This window comes from Pongo pygmaeus, chromosome 1 (genome assembly GCF_028885625.2).
Source record: "Pongo pygmaeus isolate AG05252 chromosome 1, NHGRI_mPonPyg2-v2.0_pri, whole genome shotgun sequence".
Classification (NCBI taxonomy): Eukaryota; Metazoa; Chordata; class Mammalia; order Primates; family Hominidae; genus Pongo; species Pongo pygmaeus.
In genome coordinates, this window is record NC_072373.2 from 113,327,135 (window position 1) to 113,347,013 (window position 19,879).

The 19,879-nt window shown below is 44.1% G+C and overlaps 1 protein-coding gene across 1 annotated transcript in view; it reads right to left on the bottom strand.

The window, feature by feature from the left end:
• ATP1A1 (ATPase Na+/K+ transporting subunit alpha 1) overlaps positions 1-14,030 on the bottom strand; it is a 31,553-nt gene extending 17,523 nt beyond the window's left edge. Inside the window, exons 1-3 of the mRNA XM_054458153.2 lie at positions 13,685-14,030; positions 3,100-3,210; positions 2,384-2,443 (exon numbers count right to left, since the gene is read on the bottom strand). Of these exons, the coding sequence (XP_054314128.1) occupies positions 2,384-2,443; positions 3,100-3,210; positions 13,685-13,696 (183 nt within the window). The 5' untranslated portion in view covers positions 13,697-14,030. The remainder of the gene's footprint in view (positions 1-2,383; positions 2,444-3,099; positions 3,211-13,684) is intronic.
• Between the last annotated feature and the right edge of the window lie 5,849 nt (positions 14,031-19,879).

Genomic DNA, 19,879 nt, shown 5'->3' on the forward strand with positions numbered 1-19,879 from the left:
ACAAGCCAATATACCTACCTGGTAGCTGGACAGCTGCAATAAGGATTTAAGGAAGAAACAAAATGTCCCAAGCTAGAGAGCCAAGGTAAAACCTAGCAAATTCCTTCAGGAATAATTCTGCTGATGAGCCAGCCCCCACAGGGTTCAGGCAAACAATATGCCCAAGGAACCCATAACACCCAGATTAAAACTCTTTAAATTGATCCATCAATAAATTTGAATTCAGCCTGGTTTCTTCTAAGTTTTAGATCAAGGGATTAATGCCAAATTGCATTTCTGCCAAAAAGGTATCTATTTTCACAAATCCATTCAGTTTTGCAAATTAAGAGCTTTGGGTTTTCTGTGTATTGATTTTGTCGGGAGGGGAAAAAAACCCCTCTACAAACATCAAAGAAGAAAAAAACTTCCTGTAGAAATCTTTTGGGTTAACAGCCAAGTTTTAAATATACAGCTTGATTCTTTGCTTGTCTGGCAGGGAAGAAGGGCTCACCTCCATGTGCATTTTAGCCAACTCCCAATAAATCTGTTGACTGAAAAGTACTCACCGGAAAAAACCACTCTACTAAAGCCTGCTATTTTTCTAATGGGCCTTAAACCCAAGATTCACTGACAGCAGGCAATTACATATAAGCTCTCATTAAGAGGAAAATATGATCACTTTTACACTCTCAAAATAACAAGTCAAAAAAAAATAAAATATTTTTGTCTAAAGTATCTATTTATCTGTATTTTGTGCTCATGTTACCAAACATTTGAGTGCTATCTACATGCCAGGAACTGAATTCAGTGCTTTAATTAACTTGTTTAATTCTCATGACAATCTTTTTTAGGCATTATTAACCTTATTTTACAAGTAAGGACATAAACCCACAGCATTTGAGTAATGGGCATAGGTTGGAGAGAGCACACTTCATTAAGACTCTAATAAAAACTTAAGTGAGATGTGAAGTGGCTAGAGACTGCCTGGCACACAGTGAGCACAGTCACTGTTGGCATGTTGTTCTGAGTTGAGTCGAGGCCTCCTCTTGGAGCTTAAAGTGCTTGTGTCAAGAAAAACGCTCTTAAACCACGTTCTTCTCTCCTTTTTTTTTCTTTTTTTGAGACGGAGTTTCACTCTTGTTGTCCAGGCTGGAGTGCAATGGCACAACCTTGGCTCACTGCAACCTCCACCTCCCAGGTTTAAGCAGTTCTCCTGCCTCAGCCTCCCGAGTAGCTGGGATTACAGGCATGCACCACCACGCCTGGCTAATTTTGTATTTTTAGTAGAGACGGGGTTTCTCCATGTTGGTCAGGCTGGTCTCGAACTCCTGACCTCAGGTGATCCACCAGCCTCAGCCTCCCAAAGTGCTGAGATTACAGGCATGAGCCACCGCACCTGGCCTCTTCTCTACTCTTACACCACAACAATCAACACAGAAGATGACTTCTGTGAGCAAAGGTGTGGCGGTTTCTCCCCACCACCAAGGTTTCCTCCAATTCAATTCCAACACTATCTACCTGGAAAATCAGAAAAGTGGAACAAGATTAGAGTCCTGCCTTGTGACAGGTGAGAAGGAGGGCAGGAGAGAGATTCTGTTTCTTAAAGCCTGCCACTGAGGTCTAACACACCCAACATTATAACAAAAGACTGTAATAAGGGCTATGGGAGTTATGAACCAGGAACTGTGGACAAAAACCAATATATATCAGAATACCACAGTACCCATGGCTCTTGATGCCTTACTGAAAAAATGCTACATATTGGCTTGCTATTCAAGTTATTCCCAGACATTTCAGTGATTATCTGGAAACAAGACATCCCTAGACTATTTACTTTTATAACATTTGCTATACATTTAATATCAAAATCCTCTACATAACAAGGATACACAACGCCTATTTTATGAAAAGGTTTCTTTAATTTTTGTACAAAACAATTTCCAAATAAATGATAGAATAACTAAACAAATGATAGTATAACCATAACACACTGCAATGGGCTAGCTGGGAAAAGTGCAAAAATGTGAAGTGTTGAAGATTCAACTAGGTGAAAGATTCAACTCAATTTAACAAATGTAGAAAAATAAAGGGAAAATTTATCATCAAAAGGTCAAGGCATAAGCATGGCTTTGAAGCCAACTGTAAGTTCTGGTGTTCCCACTTACCGGCTCTCAACTACTATAAAATAGGGAAAAGAAAATAACATCTACTTTCAAAAAGTTTCAGGGAAAAGAAACGGTAGCATATAAAAGCCCAAATTCTGTGCATGTCACATGGTAGATACGCAGATGGTGTGTGTCATTTTCTTACTAGAGCCCCTGAGGTTAGACCTGTATGTAATACAGGGGAAAATATAATACGGAAAACTAGGATTTTGTACAACAGCTTTCAAACTAGAACATACCCGGCTCAAGTCTGTTCCATATTTACGATGAAGTTCATCAAGGCTAAGTTTATGATCATCCTAAGGGAAAACAGAAACAAAGAATAGTTAAACAGTGCAGTATAAAAAAATGACAGAAAAAATAGCATTATTCATTACTATCATTAAGCTTATTAAACAAAGTGCAGATGTTTTCTTCAGTGCAGAAGTTGGTACACTTTTCACCATCGCTTTGTGGCTTCGCAACCACACAGCTATCATTGACAGCTCTTCACTGGAGAATGGCTAAAGCTGAGTGACGGTGGCCCATTACTATTTGCCATAACACTTCAGAGAAACCCAGCAGCTCTCAGGGATCTAGTAAAACCTTATCTGCCTTCTCTGATGATCAGGTCAGTTCTAGACAGGTTAAGTCTATGGAAGCTTCCATCGCCTGGAGAGGCTGAATTTCCCAATGTTTGATATAATACAGAGAAAAGCAAAGACTCATGATATCAACCTAAGTTCATTCTGTTATCTCTGGTTATGCCAGAGTGACTGAATAACTTTTCCTACCCTCTAACAGCTTTTAAAAAGTATATGTTCAATATTAACCTCTACGACTAGATGAGATCTGTACAGCTGCTATGATCTCTTTTAATATATAGCAGTTCTTTGAAGAATACAGTGAGGCCTGGGGGATTAAAAATCATGGATTTTTAATAAGGATGGAATACAATATTCCTCCTAGTACTTACCATAGAAACTTCTTTCTTCAGTTCATCCATGTCCCTGTCTTTTTTGCCCTTTTTGCCCTTTTTATCACCTTGTTCTGAAACAGCTGCAGGCTCATACTTATCACGTCCAACCTGTAGGAGAATGTGGGAAAAGTGAGGCTATGAATTATGAACCTCATCTGAAACTGAAAATTCTGGAGCAGGGGATTTTGGTAGTTTTTAAGGTAGTCATAATTTGGAATAGTCATTAAGATAATAGTCACGAAAATGTATACCCATATACTGTCTACTACATAAGCAAAGCAATCTACTATTAATACATTGGCTCAAGATACATTCTCTCCATCCAAGAGCATTAAGAACACTTCTGAAGCTACCGGTAGGCTTCAGAATGGCCCTGCCAGTGCCACTTCCTTTTGGGGTTAATGAGATTTTTGCTATCAAAATCCCTTTTGTGCAGCCTTCCATCTTCCCTACTGAAAGAATGAAACTAACTTTACATTATTAACTTAGAGTGCAATATTGTGCTTATGAGTCCGCATTCTCAATCAGACAGGCTTGAGTTAAAATCCTGGGCTTTACCACTTACCAGCAGTGTATCCTTAGGCAAGTTACTAACTTCTACATTTCAATTTCCTCTTCCACAGCGTGGAGATAAAGAATAGTGCCAACCTCATTTCATGTTTTTAAGGATTAAATGATACAATACATCTAAATGCTAGTACTTTTATATTGTTTATATTCTTTGCTTTGCAAAGACATTATTACATATCAAATTTAAATATCTTTAGTGCTCATATAAGAACACTGACCTTTACCAGCTTCCCATATTAAAAAGTCAGCCTAAGACTCCTTAAAATTCTTTGCATAAGAGATAAAAAAGGGAGCGCCCAGCCCATTCTGTAGCCTGAAAATAAAACCTCCAAAATGAAAGTCTCTGGAAATGTTTTGACATAAGCAGGATGTAGGAAAAGCGTGTGCATTATCACATAATTCACAGGATCCACCTACGCCTCTCGAAAACTGGAACAATTTTTAAAGAAAATGTTGATTCTATAGTTTAAATTTAGATTGTTCCACTCCCCCACCCCTGTTGAAAAATCCTTGAGCTTATCTACACAAAGCCTGAACTTGGTGCTCCAAAGCTTAGCGGAGCAGAAGAGGCCCTTGTTCCAGACACCTCCCCCTGAAGCAGCCTCCCACAACTACAACTTAAGGCCAAAAAGTAGACATTAGCAATTTTCTTAAAATGCATGACATATGGTGCTATTACTATTATTTTGTGGTTCTCCTTTACTGGTTTCTAACTTTCCTAAGTGCATTACCAGCTACTAAAGCAATAATTAGGAACTCGTGTCCAGATTATAATTTTATTGTGCTGAAATGAAAAAGGAAAATCAAAACGTATATGTGTGTTTCAGTCATAACTAATACAGTTGCAAATAAAATACAGTGTTCGCTTAAATTTAAAAATATCCTCTTAAGACTCCAAGGAGAAATCCTTCTCCAAATTCACTGGAGTGGCCCACATGTAGAGACACATTATTTACCTTTTTAACTTCTGTGGTCACGTGTACAGCACTACTTGCCTAATAACTTCTTCCAACTGGGTGGGTTCTTTAGTTTCTATCTTATCTATTAATGAAGCAGGTCTAAAGATAGTCAACATTCTTGACATTCTCTCCATTATGGAGCAACCACATTTGTTGGTGCCTCTTTCGGTACAGCTCTTCGTGCCAGAGTTTAAATGAAAAATAGTAACACATACAAATGGACAAATAAAACAAAAAGGAAAAGGCAGGTCATCTACCAGAAAGGAACCACAGCTAAAGTGGTATTGCCTTCATACCTTTAATGAGAAAGCACAACACTTAAAAAACATTTTAAAGACACTGACTAAGGATCTCTAAAAGATTTATGTGATCACTTTGTATTAATTTTCTTTTTTTTTTGGGATGGAGTCTCACTCTGTCGCCCAGGCTGGAGTGCAGTGGTGCAATCTAAGCTCACTGCAACCTCCGCCCAAGGGTTCAAGCAATTCCCTGCTTCAGCCTCCTGAGTAGCTGGGATTATAGGTGCTCGCCACCACGCCCGGCTAATTTTTGTATTTTTAGTAGAGACAGGGTTTCACCATCTTGGCCAGGCTGGTCTTGAACTCCTGACCTCGTGATCCACCCGCCTTGGTCTCCCAAAATGCTGGGATTACAGGTGTGAGCCACCGTGCCCAGCCTGTATTGATTTTTAAAATACAGCTCACAGATTCTCTCTGAGCAAGTTGGATATCACTGAAATATATTTCAATAAATGAAATAGTTATAGCCCCTCAGTTTCATCATCTGCATGCTTTGCTTATTCTCAGACTTCCAATATCTTTCACTCCAGAAGAGGAGAGACGATTACTAGAGCAGCTAGGCTTTGAATACGTTCCAAAGTTTTACCCCCACTTACAAAATAAATGTCTTGCCCATAGCTTCACCACTAACAATGCTAAAGTTAGTTGGGAATCTAGATTCCCTAATAACTCTCCCTTTTCTTTATCCATTCATGCTAGGTAAGGCAAAGTTTTAAATGAGGCCATTTGTGGGTGAGACACATGGTAAGTATTAACAAGTGAAACTGCTTTTTCTTCAAAATTTTAATTTTTTCACTAGGCAATGTGTGTCTAGAAGAACCAGGCAGCTTATACAATTTAGTTCTTCTCCACAAGTAAAATAACAACTTAATATTAACTTATTCTGGTGGGAACCAAATATTACTTAAATCCCTATCAGTCGCAATTACCTCAGTCTCAAAGCTGCAAAATTCAGAGTCAGGGAGTGCACACTGGATGAGATGAACAGTGGCAGAATCAGGTAGGACAATGTTTCCTTATTATTTTTTAAGGCATTAGGGAAAAACAAAGGTCATGGGAAGGGTGAATGATAAATATGGCATTTGCTCGATCAACTACAGTAACCTTCCCTCTCATCTGGGCATTGGGCACACACTTCCTACTTTTTCAATTAGAAAGTTCAGGTCACTGCCCCCCTCCCAGAGGACTGGGAGTGATTAATCCTCACTCTCATCATGTTCCATGTAAGGACAACCCCGCCCCTTTGAGCATCTCTGAGGAAAGGTACAATGGAAACTCAACAGATTACACCATTCTCTAAAGGGCCACTCATAAAAATGAAGTTGGGTTATGGTTTTTTTTTTCCCCTTCCATTCTAATTTAGGAAGTGGAAAGTCACAGCAAGGGCAGGGGCTTACCCACGGTGACACAGCTTAGCACAGCGTCATCATTTCATCCTGTGCTTCCCATGGATTCTATCCTCTCAAAGATTAACTAAGCATTTTGCTATGTGATCTGGGTAGAGGGAAAAGGTGCCCAAGACATGAGAAGATAAAATTCTTGACAGGAGGGAACCAAGGTTAAAACATGTAACAAGGTTCACTCACTTAAAAATATATACCGAATCCTCACAGTCCTCACAATGAGTGAGACATCCCCAAGACTTGCTAGAGCTGAAGATGTTCCTTCCTCTTTTTTGGCAATTAGCCATTTAATGGGGACAGGGTTGGGGATAGATATGACAGACACAGAAATTATCCCAAAATAAGCAGGAGCTTCCATCCCAGAGGTATATTGCTTCAGGTCTGCATAAGCTATAGCCACCACCAAAGGCCTTCATACCCATCCCAAACACCAGCCTCCAACAGGGCAGGATGCGAAGGCTTTCTCAACCTGCATTTTTCCCACCATATCAGCACAATGTCCCGTGGCCAGCAGGGAGCTCAGAATTCTTGAGACTTCTGAAATTCCTGCTGAAAAAGTCTAGAGGGTACTTGGAAGTCCAAGACCCACCATTCCCTCCAGACAGGTCTGCTAACGGTGTTGAGTCTGCCAATTTATTCCAGTGTTGCCACATGCTGGCTACATGACCTTTGCCAGTCAGCCTTAGTTTCCTCATCCCTAAAATGGGAATAACACTTGGTATAACTATTAAAGAACCTAGAGAAGGCATTTTCATAGTCTGATTAGTCAAGAAACCATCAACTCTGAAAAATAAAACACCTTAAAAACTGGACTATTTCCAAAGCTCACAAACAAAAGCTTTTGACAGGCAAGAAGGGCCAGAAGGATGGCAAAAGAAAGTGCCCCAAATGCAGCCCATTTCAGAGTTGCCAAGAAGATTGTAGAAACAACAACTCTGGACATGATTTGGCAAATACCACTTTAGCAGGAAAGTTGTGTGATGGACTCTGACCTTGCTGGTTCCCTAGAGGCTGCCAAGTCTAGGCTACCCTTAATGTAAAAGGTAAGGGGGAGGGGTGCCTTCTCATTTTCCTAGTCGATACATTATTAAATCATCCAACACAATTGTGTATGTAGAAGTATTCTCAAAGCACTACACAAAGGCTACTATTATAACTTGGTCTTAATTAACATATACATTACTGCCATTTTTCGCTTTCTATGAAAATTCTTTTCAAACCTTTGAAGAAAAAACTCCTTTGGCATTATTTTTCATTTGGTCTTATCAGTGACAACTTAAAGAAAATAACAGTCAAGAAATGATCTAGCCCAGTTTATTACATCTCCATTTGCTCCTAAATGACTAAGTAGTTTAGCTTATGTGCAAGGAATTGTCTAGCCAGGGACTGGAGGGCTAAGGGATGGCTGGGGTTGAGGGAGGACACTGTCATAGTACCATGGCTGCTATCCAGCCCCAGCAGCAGCACATCACTGCAGGAGCAGCAGTTCTCTGCAGAGAAGGTGAGCCTGAGGGGCCACCGTGCCTTCATATTCCTTCTCTTGCCCACCCAAATATGCATCCTGGAGAATATAATTTACCAAGGCCAAAGCAGTAGATCCCTTTGTGAGCCCAGTTTAGTATATCCAAACTTGGGCAGCTCATCAGCCAGCAAGGGTCAAAGAACAGCGACAGCTCTAGCCAGCAGGTTCCCTCAACCCAAAAGAATATGACTTAACCTTCCTCCCCAATCTGCCTGCATGTCAATTCTTAATGAGCCTGACAGCCTACCCTACCTGCAGTAGTGTACATCCATGATCATTCAAAAAATAAAAATTCTAAAAGGTGTAAAGAATCAGTGCACTTTAGATATACTTTTGCTTTTACAGTTATTAAGAACAATCAGACAAAAATTTCAGTTTCTTCAATGGAATATTCTACCTCTACATTAGGTGCATGGGTTATGAAGGGTTAAAACTTTCTACTTATTCCTTAACTCCCCCTATTTGCTGACCACCTTACCCTCCTTTTTTTCATTTTACCAGATTGCTCTGGTTAGAGACAACTGATTAATAATCGGCATATGCGTTATGAGAGGACCAGATCAATTCCCAATAAGTCCTGATCACTCCTCAATTAGTACCCTGAAGCCTAGGCTAGGAAGGAAAATGACTGCCAGGCTGAAGAGGATAAAGGCTGTCCAAGGCCCTAAAGAAATGTCACATGAATTGAAATAATAAAACAAATATGGTGACATGGAAGCATCATGTGGAAGATAAAAGAAACACACAAGAGGATAACCCCAAAGTGCATTAGGGACCTGCCCCTACATGGTAACAGACTAGAAAGAGAAATCACAGCTCACCGATCTACACAGCAAGGCCCACGGAGTCACAAAATCTTACACTGATTATCAGGCTCCCAAACAATACAAGTTCCAAGGACAAAGCACGAGCTACCATGAATCAACTTATCAAATCACCGAGACAGCCAACAGTCATTACTAAATAGGGTTTGAATAAAACCAGAAAGAGATCACATGCAGATATATTTCATCATAAGTCACAAAGGAACTAGTGAGTGAGGTCTAAAACCAGATAAAGAGATTCACTGTAAAGTCACAAAGGAACTAAGGAATGAGGTCTATTGATCCAAAATCCCTTTGCTCAGGACACAAATAAAAACCAAACCAAAGAGAAAGTGTAGGGTGAAGGGTACTTCTTTTTTAACAGAATCTGCTATCTGAAACACCAAATAAATACGAAGAACTTCTTGTGGATTCCTGACAACAGATTTCAGCACAATTAATGAGGTGAGTCATATGCTAAGAACAGTCTCTCTATGACTCCAAAGAATACACACTTCCTCTCATACACTCAATTCATAGCAACGTGAGAAAGTTCAGACCTGACTAGGTTCCATATCCCTCCCCCAACATATGTAAATGGAGAGTTTTAAAATGAGTGAGTAGGTTTTACAGTTCTCTTTACTGCACATTATCATGTACTGGACATGTACTTTCAGTGTAATCTAGAATTGGACAGCTCTGGCAGGGATGGGAAACATTTTGCCTGGTGCTTTGCCGTCCAAACCCAGCCACTCTGATTACTGTGAGCCCATCTGATCTGACACTCGGGTTTCTTCTTCTAGCCTGTTGGCTGGCAGAGAGCCCTGGGCAGCTAGAAGAAGTCAGCATAGCACAAATGTTCAGGCTCCGTCTCATCACAGAAGGCCGAAAAGCCCATTTTATTTTGCAAGACTTCAAAAACGTAAAAATGATCATCAACCGCGAACAAAGTCCTTCACCTGAAAAGTGAAAGTAGACAGAAAGATGCTATTAAACAGGAGATCTGCTTGTTGAGCGAAGATAACAGTTGCAATTGACACCTCTACTTGACTTTCCTATGAAGGGCAATTAACAATATTTCCCATTATTTTCAAACCTTAACATGTTCTCATGGTGAAAGAAAAACTGCTCTCTAATTTTGAAAGGGCTAATGACTTACTGACGAACAACAAACCCAGTCTGTAAAGATTTGATCTTCTCTTGGCTCTAATTACTGTACCTATGTAAGCCCAATAACAATAGCCACAACTCAGGCTGGCACAGCACTCCTTCCATAAACAGAACATAGATTACTTCACTTGATCCCCAGGATAAGCATTCTATCCAAAAGCCAGATGAGAAACTGAAGCTTCAGGGCTTTTATTTTATTTTATTTCTAAACCTGTTTGTTTTTAAGTGAAGAAACCAATTTTACTTTACCATACAAAATCCTTCAAGGCTATTTTAGTTAAAGCCTTTCTTATTCTTAAGTTTAGATATATTTAAAAGAACATAGCCTGATTTGAATAGAAAGTCACTTATCTGTTCATTTGTGGCTAAAATAATCAGAAAACAACGACATGAGGGTACTGGAATGGAGCATGGATGAGTGCCAAGCCTATTGTGCTATAAGATTTTGAGTTCACTTTTATTTTTAAATGCAATTTAGGAATAATGTTCCCAGGAATCTGTATATTTTAAGTGTTAGCCCTCATCTGGGCAAACATCTAACTGGATTTTTAAAGGCATCTTTTTTTGTTGTTTTTTTTTTTTTGGTTTGTTTTTTGGGCTCTCAGGTTTACCACTCTCTCCCCATCTTCCCAGGTTTAGGAGGCAGGCCTCTCCCTTTCCTACCCTCCCACCCGAAGGTGAGTCACTAGAGTGTTACAAGCTTACTGGCAGGGAACATTACAAATTAACAAACAGTAAGTTACCAAAAGGGGATACACCCTTATAAAATGGTACAGAAAGAACCTAAGAAGCAGGGAACTGTTACACGCTGAACAACTGACAGGCAAAGGGTGAGGCACAAGTGCTCTCTCCACCCCCCAGCTCTAGGCACTAGTTCTTCCTGTAACTTGCTCCACTAGCTCCCGGCCAGGCCCAGGCAACTTTCCACTCTGAGGCCTCTGCCTTACAATGCTTTAAGTCTAAAGTACTAGCTTTATAGCAGCCAGAGGAGCTTTAGTCACACTTTCAAGCTGAGCTCCAAAAGGGCAGCTGATAACATTACCATACAACCAGGATTTCTGCTGACATGTGCATCCCCCCCCCCCCCGCCCCCCTTCACTGGAACCTTTTTTCCCTGCCTCTCCTTAAATCACTACTCATAAGCTATGATTTATTTTTTAGGTAAATAATATTCAAACTAAATCCAGAATGCAGTGAAAGACCTGGTGAGACCCCCCTCCTCATCTTTTACACACTTGAGAAGACAAACTTTCCCACATTTCTAAACAGTTATGGCGTGTACCTTTGGTGAGTGAAACAGTTGCCGGTGGTAGGCCTAGCTGACGGTTTAAGCCAAGTCACTGGCAATAAAACCCAGTAAGAAAAAAAGGGACAAAATCCTATTTCATCCAGGAATGATTCAGCAAGAGCTGTTCTTTCATTTTCTTACCAAATGCTTAGGAACTAGACTTTTAAGGACATATAAAATCACCTGAAATATCATCAAAAGCTAGGCCACAAAGGGTACTGAGGAGACGAGGGGAAGAAATTTACAATGACCTTAAAAATTAGCTGCCGGCACAGGCTTCCTGGTTAACCAATTATCAGCAGGGCTTTAGTCACTCTCCACCCACATTTTAATCCCCATGTGGAAAAATCCCAACATGAAATATTCTTCTGAACATTTGGACGCTCACAATAAGTCACTGAGGACAAACACACACACAAACACACACACAAGTAAACTAATGTTCAATGTATCAGAATACTCAAAATGCTAACTACCACCCAGCAGCCAAGCAGCTCATCATCCCAGTGTTCGCAGCTGTAATTTAATCTTGTGTTTGCTAGCCACTATACATTTTGTTGTAAGACATCTGGGTTTAAGCTCTACTAACTATTCAGGTGGGTTACTACCGCATCACTACTGTGCATGTGTGCCTGTGTGTGGTTATAAAAGAGACATCTAGATAAATGCACATAACTTAGTTACCCAAACCATCTCCATGGCCTATTAATTCAACATCACAAATACCCCCGTTTCATCTGAAGTTGTGAGTTCTGTATAAAGAACTCAATGTTAAAGAGTAAATACATGTTCAGGCTTGAGGCCACAGGCTGTTCAAGAATCAGGGACGCCTAGTCTGTCACTAGCCAACCGTTTGACCTTGAGCAAGTCACTTCACCTTCCTAGGCTTGGGGCACACATCTGTGATGTCTAAACCCCCCAAAATTAGCTCAGGAAGTAAACTTTTTTCTTTTTCTTTTAAGGCAGGAGAGACAAAGAATGAGCTTTAAAGTGCTTGTTTGTTTACAGAGAATGATCAAGGGTTTGATGGTGTGGTAAAAGCACAGGCCACTAACCCAGACTCCATCAGGGGAATGGAGAGGCCCTGTACTCGGCTCTTTGATGCCACCTGACCTGGGCCGGCCCTCCACGCTGTATGCTTTTAAAAGCGAAGCGAGTTGTGCATTTCCACTTGTGCCTGTTCTCCACACCAGGTCCAAGCCTTTCAATTACCTCCTTTAAAACTCACTTAGAGTCCCCAAGGAGTGCAGCCTCCCTCTGTTCCCGACATTCTGTCTACACCCAGAAGCCTCAGGGCCTTCAAAAGACCTACTCAGTGTCTGCACTGTGCTAAACCCTGGAGACAACGAAGTGGATTCTCTCCCATTTGTATTCTCATGACATGGTCACTTTCACCCCATGAATTCCGAGGTTATTCTGTGTAAATTTTTCTCAACTGGACTTTGGCTCATTTGGGGTCCAGGACCCAGTCTCTTGCAGTAGCTACGGGTAATAGCTACGGGTAATCAAGTCTTCGCTACAGAAATGTAGGAAAGCGGCGTTGTGAAGATATTCCCACCACGCTCCGCGCAGCTCTCCAGCCCCAAGACCCCTCGTTTCCTTCAGGGACCGCCCTTTGGTGCTTCCGCGACGCTGGAAACCGGCAGAGCATTCCTACCACCGTATTGCCTGCAGCCTCCAGTCCTTTTTCGGGTTTCTTGTACCCTGAGGCCCTGGTGGGTCTGCCTATCCTCCTTCAGGGCTCGTCCCTTCAAAAAAAATCTGCACGCCTCTCCCCACCGCCGGATGACAACTCCAGTTGCCATCGGTGCATCCTGTGTTTACGGAAAGTGGCCCAAGAAAGCCCTCAAAAGTATACCTTAAAGGCCATCTTAGGGCAGTGAAGACACACCCTTTCTGGCACCAGCCCGCCCAGCCGGCTTCGGAGAAGCCAGTTTTTTCTTTGGGGGAGGGCGGCCGCCTCTGCGCGGAGCCAGCTAAGCCCCAGCGCCTCCAGGAAAAGGAGCCCCGAACCCGGAGGCTGCCCCCGCCGGAGCCGGGGCCGCGGCGGGAACGGAGGCCCGGGAGGGGCCCCGGCGGAGCGCCCCAGGGGAAGGGGAGGAGCGCGCCTTTCCTCAGGGCACGGAGGGCGGAGGGAAAAGGAAGGAGAAGGAGGTGACCGCGGTCGCAGGGAGGGGAGCCAGGCTCAGGGATGCCGGCTCAGTCCCGGGGCCGCCCCCGCTGCTGCAAGCCCCCTCCTCCCGGCCCCGCGGCTTCCCAAGCGCCGCCTCTCGGAGCCCCCGGCCCGCTCGGCCTCGGGCGCGAGCAGCCCCCGCCCGGGGTCCGCCCACTCCTCTAAGCAATGCCGCGCTCCAGCCCCTCGGCGCTCCCTTCCCCCGCCCCCCGTTACTGCGCTCCCTCCATTTCCAAACTGCGTCGTCTTTTAAGCCGCGCGGCTCTGCCAGCCGACTCCGCGCGGCGCCGCTTCCGACTCCGCCGCCTCCCGCTGGCCGCGGTCGCCCTCCCGACTTCCTCCTCTTCCCCTAGAGGGCTCCCCGAGCCCCCTTCCCGGGCACGCCGGACACTCACCCCCTTCCCCATGGTGGCGGTGCTCGGTGCCCGGCGCCGGGTCCTGTCGCTGGAGAATCAGAGAGAAAAGCAAAGAGCAGCTCCCGGCCGAGCGAGCGGGACCGGGGGAGCCGAGTGGAGGGAGCTAGGGCTGCCGCGGGGCGGGAGGGAGGGAGGGCGGCCGGCGGCTCGGGCCGATGCCGCCGCCGCTGTTGCTGCCGCCGCCCGGGCTGCTACCCCTGCTGCTGCCACGTGTCCGCCTCCTCCCGCCGCTGCTCTGCGCCCCAGACCCCGCCGCAGCTCCAGCCCGCGCCTCCTCCTCACTTCCTAAAATATGCAACCTGCGTGCTGGCCCCGCCCACGCCGCGAAACGTCACCGTTACCGGAGCAACCTGACACCGGCCGTGGGCCTGGCTCCGCCCCCTCCCGAAACCCCGCCCACGGGCCCGGACAGCGCCTGCTGCGGCCAGTCCTGGCTCCCGGTAGGAGGGCGCCCGGGTCTGGGACAAGCGTGTTCACCGTGTCCCGGGAGGGCTGCGGGGCGCTCCTGCTGGCTGAACAGCGGGGACTCAGCGGCCTTGGCCCTCCCACGCCCCTCCTCCCGCTGCCCTGCTTGACTCGCCTACTATGTAGGGCCCAGGAGGTCCGCAGTGGGTGCGGTACGGTCTCGGAACTGGGCTCCCCCAATCGTCGCCGACCCGGCACCAGAAGTCGTGGGCGGAACGGCTTTTCCAGCGCTTGGGCGATCTCCTCTGGGACTCAGGGATGCTGGAGGGTGCTGGCGCTCGGGTGTGATTGCAGCCAGCGCCTGACTGAGGGACTCCGCCCCTCTGTGGAATGCAGGCCCCGCGCCCACCTGCGGATGGTCTCCCCAGGCGCTTGGTGCTCTCAGAGTGCCTCTTGTGACTTGGGGTCCTCTTTATCCACTTCCCGCTCCGTCATAGCTGGAATGGATCTGAACTGGCATCGCCAGAAGTTTCAAGCGCCCTCCTCCCACCACCTCTCTTTCTTCAAGATTCCAAAATGAGAATCCAAAGGGCGACCAGCGAATTCATTCACGCTATTGTGTGAATGTAACCTGCTTGTCCAGTTTGGGGATTCTCTTTTTAGGGAAGAAAAACCTGAGACCCAAAGGAATGCATATCTTTAGCTAGAGGAGCTAAATCAAGGGGTTTGAGGACTTGCCAGATGCCTCTCCACGCCTCCACCTGTCATGGCAGCATCTCCAGCACAGCCTTGGGTTCTCTAGGGGGGCCCAGGAAACCACCCCTCTCCCCAGAGATCCCTGGTTCCACTGCACTTTGGGGCTTCTCTGTCATTATAGCTTTTGCTTCTTAGCAAGAGGCTGCAATGGCTGAAGTTCTCCAACATTTTAAAACACAAAGTGTTATTAACAAGGTTTGCAGGAAGTCAAGTACTCTGGGAAAGGCCAGGATATTGACTTTCTAAGCAAAGGTTCCTAAGTTAAAGCCAACTCTACCAATTTCAAGTATTCATGTAGCATGAACAAACAAGGATATGAAGCTGGAAAAAATGGGGAAGGAAGGAAAGAAAGGAAAAACTAGAAACTGTGTTGTCAGTTACATCGTTAGGGTAGTTCTCATCCCTTCTTACAAGACAGTTTCTTAAAGGAGTCTCTTCTTCCTCAAGAATGTATTGTTAAGGGTTGATGTCTCCTACAGTGATCTAGAGACTTGGTTCAATCATTCTAGGCCATGGAGAGCAGAGGAATTGTAAATAGAATTCAAAACCCTGACTGCCTGGAGAAGAGCCCCCAAATTCAGAAAAGAATTCCCTAGACTGTTAACTCAACAGAGGGTTACAGAGTGTTCACGGATCCATCTCTAAGCTTCTAGAAAATGCTTTCTTTACATGCTTGATAGCCTCAGTTACTGTACTTTGTAAGATGCTTTTGCTTGCTAAAGATAGCTTGTTTAAGATTAATTACTCCTGGGCCAGGCACTGTGGCTCACGCCTGTAATCCCAGCACTTTGGGAGGCCGAAGCGGGCGGATCATGAGGTCAGGAGATCAAGACCATCCTGGCCAACCTGGTGAAACCCTGTCTCCACTAACAATACAAAAAAAACTAGCTGGGCGTAGTGGCGCATGCTTGTAATCCCAGCTACTCGGGAGACTTGAGGCGGGAGATTCGCTTGAACCAGAGAATCGGAGGTTGCAGTGAGCTGAGATGGCGCCACTGCACTCCAGCCTGGTGACAGAGTGAGGATCCATCTCAAAAAAGAAAATAAATAAATAAAAATAAAAACAAAGATTAATTATTCCTCGGGCCCTGGTCTGAATGGGAAAAGTGCCGTGGCAACAACTAAATATATAAAGCACAAGTTGGAACAATGTAGATTTCTCCTGCCAGCTGATCTCCTTTTTCTCCCCTCATAAGTAAAATTCTCGTTCATTCACTCAACAAAATAACCCTGATAAATCAAGGTACTTCCCTTTGTCTCTAGAGCTATTTATTTGGCAACTGAAAATTGCTGAAGGTCCTTTCAGGAGGATCCAGAGTTCTAGCTGTGTTCTGGTGTGAAGAAAGGGCAAAAAATATAAGAAACATTATCTTAAATCTGTATTTTGCTTTTGATGCCACACAGTAATTTCAGATGCACAGTGCCCTTGAATTCTCACAAGTCTTTGAGGTAAAGAAAAAGGTAAGGCATGACCAAGTCTGAGGTGCAGAAAGAAATCTCAGATGTGAGAGAGACACTTTGGAAAATGGGTAACCAAAGGAGGAAAAGTCCTTTTTTTTTTTTTTTAAAGAAAAAGTCTTCTTTTCTTCCCTTGGAAGAGGGGCTTCTGAATGAAATGAAACCTTATAGATGAAACATCAAGCTCCCTCATTTTATGATGAAGAAACTGAGGCCCAGGGAGTAATTGGTATTGAATATTCCAAGAATAGTGGCAAGACTTTCAGGTAGCTTTTCTAACTCCAGTGCAGGGGACAAATTTGGATTCTAGAAGAGAGGGTGAAGAAAACAAAGGCTCTCTATTCTGTCTGCTGCTTATCCTATCAACTCTTTTCAAGCTCCTAGCTTGGGGCACAGTTAAACTGATTGGCCTGGAGACTCAGCATTTATAGACCTTAAGGCTGCCAAGTATGGATGGCTTCGAGGAGAATTTGATCACAACTGTGGATGGTTGCTCCAGTCATTGTGAATAGAGTCAGCAGATGTATGAAAAATATGATGTAAGTCAGTTTTTTGAGCCAAGAATGCTAGCACTTTGAGTATTTGCTGAATTGAATAAACACACCATTGCAATTAAGGACTTTAAAATATGAGTTGGAGCCCACACCAACTTAGCATTTTCCATAGGACACAAAAATTGGGGGGATCTATGAACTAGAGATCTGGAAGGACAGAATTTTCTTTGGCTTTGTGTGCTCCCGAGTTAGCATGGAAACAGTCATAAGATGCATCTTTATCGTTTACCTATTTCCCACATTATCCAGAATTTTCCACGTTACCCAGAAAGCCACTCTTGCTGCTTTAAAGTCAACTGTCTTCATCATTCAAAGATCCCCCTAGCCATTATCTGTGCCTCCATTGCAAATCTCTGTGCCTCCATTGCAAATCTATTTCCTTTTCTTCTGTTCGGCAGCAGACATATCACCTGTCTTTAAAAGCACAGTTCTGGGTGCATTGCTGACTATCAAAATCTGTCAGCTAAGTAATTCTGACTCCTATAACTTTTCCTCCCAGACTCTCCATTTTTACTTTTTTTTTGTTTTTTTGAGACGGAGTCTTACTCTTTTGTCCAGGCTGAAGTGCAGTGGTGTAATCTCACCTCACTGCAACCTCTGCCTCTCAGGTTCAAGGAATTCTTGTACCTCAGCCTCCTGAGTAGCTTGGATTACAGGCACGCACCACCATGCCCGGCTAATTTTTGTATTTTTAGTAGAGACAGGGTTTCACCATGTTGGCCAGGCTGTTCTCGAATTCCTGACGTCAAGTGATCTGCCAGCCTCAGCCTCCCGAAGTGCTGGGATTACAGGCATGAGCCACCACGCCGAGCCATTTCTTTCTTTTTTTTTTTTTGGACGGAGTCTCGCTGTGTCGCCCAGGCTGGAGTGCAGTGGCGTGATCTCGGCTCACTGCAACCTCCGCCTCGTGGTTCAAGCAATTCTCCTGCCTCAGCTTCCCTGGTAGCTGGGACTACAGGCGCCTGCCACCACGCCTGGCTAATTTTTTGTATTTTTAGTAGAGACTGGGTTTCACCGTGTTAGCCAGGATGGTCTCGATCTCCTGACCTTGTGACCCACCTGCCTCTGCCTCCCAAAGTGCTGGGATTACAGGTGTGAGCCACTGCGCCCAGCCCCCGAGCCATTTCTTAATCTTTTTGAAAGCTCCTTAGTATTCTTTTAAACATATTTTCTCCTGTTAGTGGTGGTTGAAGACTTCAAGTTGTGCCTCTGGGAAACTGGGAAATTTGAAAGAGTCTGCATTTACTTGGTAACTATTGTAGGTTATCACCAACCACAATGGAATCAAGTCCTTGGTGTTTTACTCAGCATCCTTTTAACCCAGCTGCCCTTTAAATAATTTGCTGTTATTAATAGCGGTCTTTGTAAATAAAGCAGTAATAAAGGATTCTTTAGTTGTTTCCTGTGTGTTTTATACCAGATCCTGAGCCAGGATTCTGCCTTTTCCTTTAGCACTGTCTCCCAGTACAATTCTATTCCCCTTACCCTAGTTCACAACACTATGTGATGTTACAATAGCCTACATTTAAAAACTCACCAATTGTTTTCTGCAAATCAACAACCACCGAGGCATTGCAAAAAAAAAAAAAAAAAAAAAATCAAATGGTAACAAAGAAGGGATCTGGACTGAAAAATATTCCACTGCCAGAGTCCCATCTTCATCCAACCAGCAGAGACACAGCTTCAGGCAGCCTTACAGCTCAGAAAGGGCAAGCCCAAAGCTAGGAAGAGGTGGCGGGAGGTAACTGGCATCTAACCCTTCCTGCTCTCCAGGGGGCACAACCATAAGCACTAAGGAAATAAGTGCCATCATCGTGGTGGATAGATTTGCTATTCTTGGCCTTAAACTCTTCCATGGAAAAACAATTGAGAGAGTTCTGTGGAAGTTGGTCCTACCGGGAATAATACTCTTCCATAGATGCCTTTGCATTAAAGCTGGGTTTCAGAGACTGTGCAGATTCTCGTTTCAGTAAAAAGCTACCTTAAGAGGACAGAATACAAAACCATCAAAATTGGTTTGGTTCATTTATAAGAATGGAAGTTTTTGCAACAGCAGAAGTAACCAAAAAGTAGGTCAGGTGCAAAAATAGTAACCAGCTCAATTCATTTTTAACAGCTTATGTTTTACTCTGGAGGCTTCCATTTTGGCGATGGTGACCTCTACATGTGGACTCTTACAAATAAGTCCCTAAGAAGGGTTCCCCTTTTTTCCCCCTCTTATAAAGAGCATACTCCAACCCTTAACTCTGGTACTGTATAGTATTTAACAGAAGTAAGAACTAGTTCATGCAGAAAATCAGAATAAACATTATTGAGTATCTACTCTGAGCCTAGCACAGTGCTTGTTGCTGTTGTATAAAGATAACTAAGACACATTCTCTATCCTCAAATAGCTCACCATCTGGCATAGAAGAAAGACATGCAAAGAGATATTAGTAACACAGTGAGAGGTGCTGTATATATGCAGGCCTTCATGGGGGCATGAAGGAAGAAGTGGCCAGCTCTGTCTGCAGAGTGGGAAAGGCTTCCCTGGCTGGGATTGTGAAAGATGGGTAGGAGTTCACTGAATGGCAGCATGTTAGGCAGGACCAGGGAGATGCAAGCAAAAGTAGCACATGGGTAAGGTCTTCAGGACAGAAACAAACTGAGTGTTGGAGGACTGGCCAGAAGATTAAAATGGTGAGAGCCTAGGTTGTGAGAGGAATGGCAGCAGGAAGTAAGCTTGGAGAGGTGAGAGGAGTCCAGATTGTGGAGGACTTGGATGCCATCAAAGGGCTTCGACTTCATCCTGTGGGCCATAGGGAGACACTTCAGGGTTCTAAGCAGGGGCGGGGCGTGATCAGATTTGTGCTTTGGAAAGATTTCTCCAGTAGATATGCCTTCATAGCCAGCAGATTTATGAAAGCTTCTCTGATCACATTACTGAATTCAGAATCTCAAGATACCTATATCTCCTTGTATATTTTTGTCATAGTATGCTAATTTTATTTTCTTCCTTTTC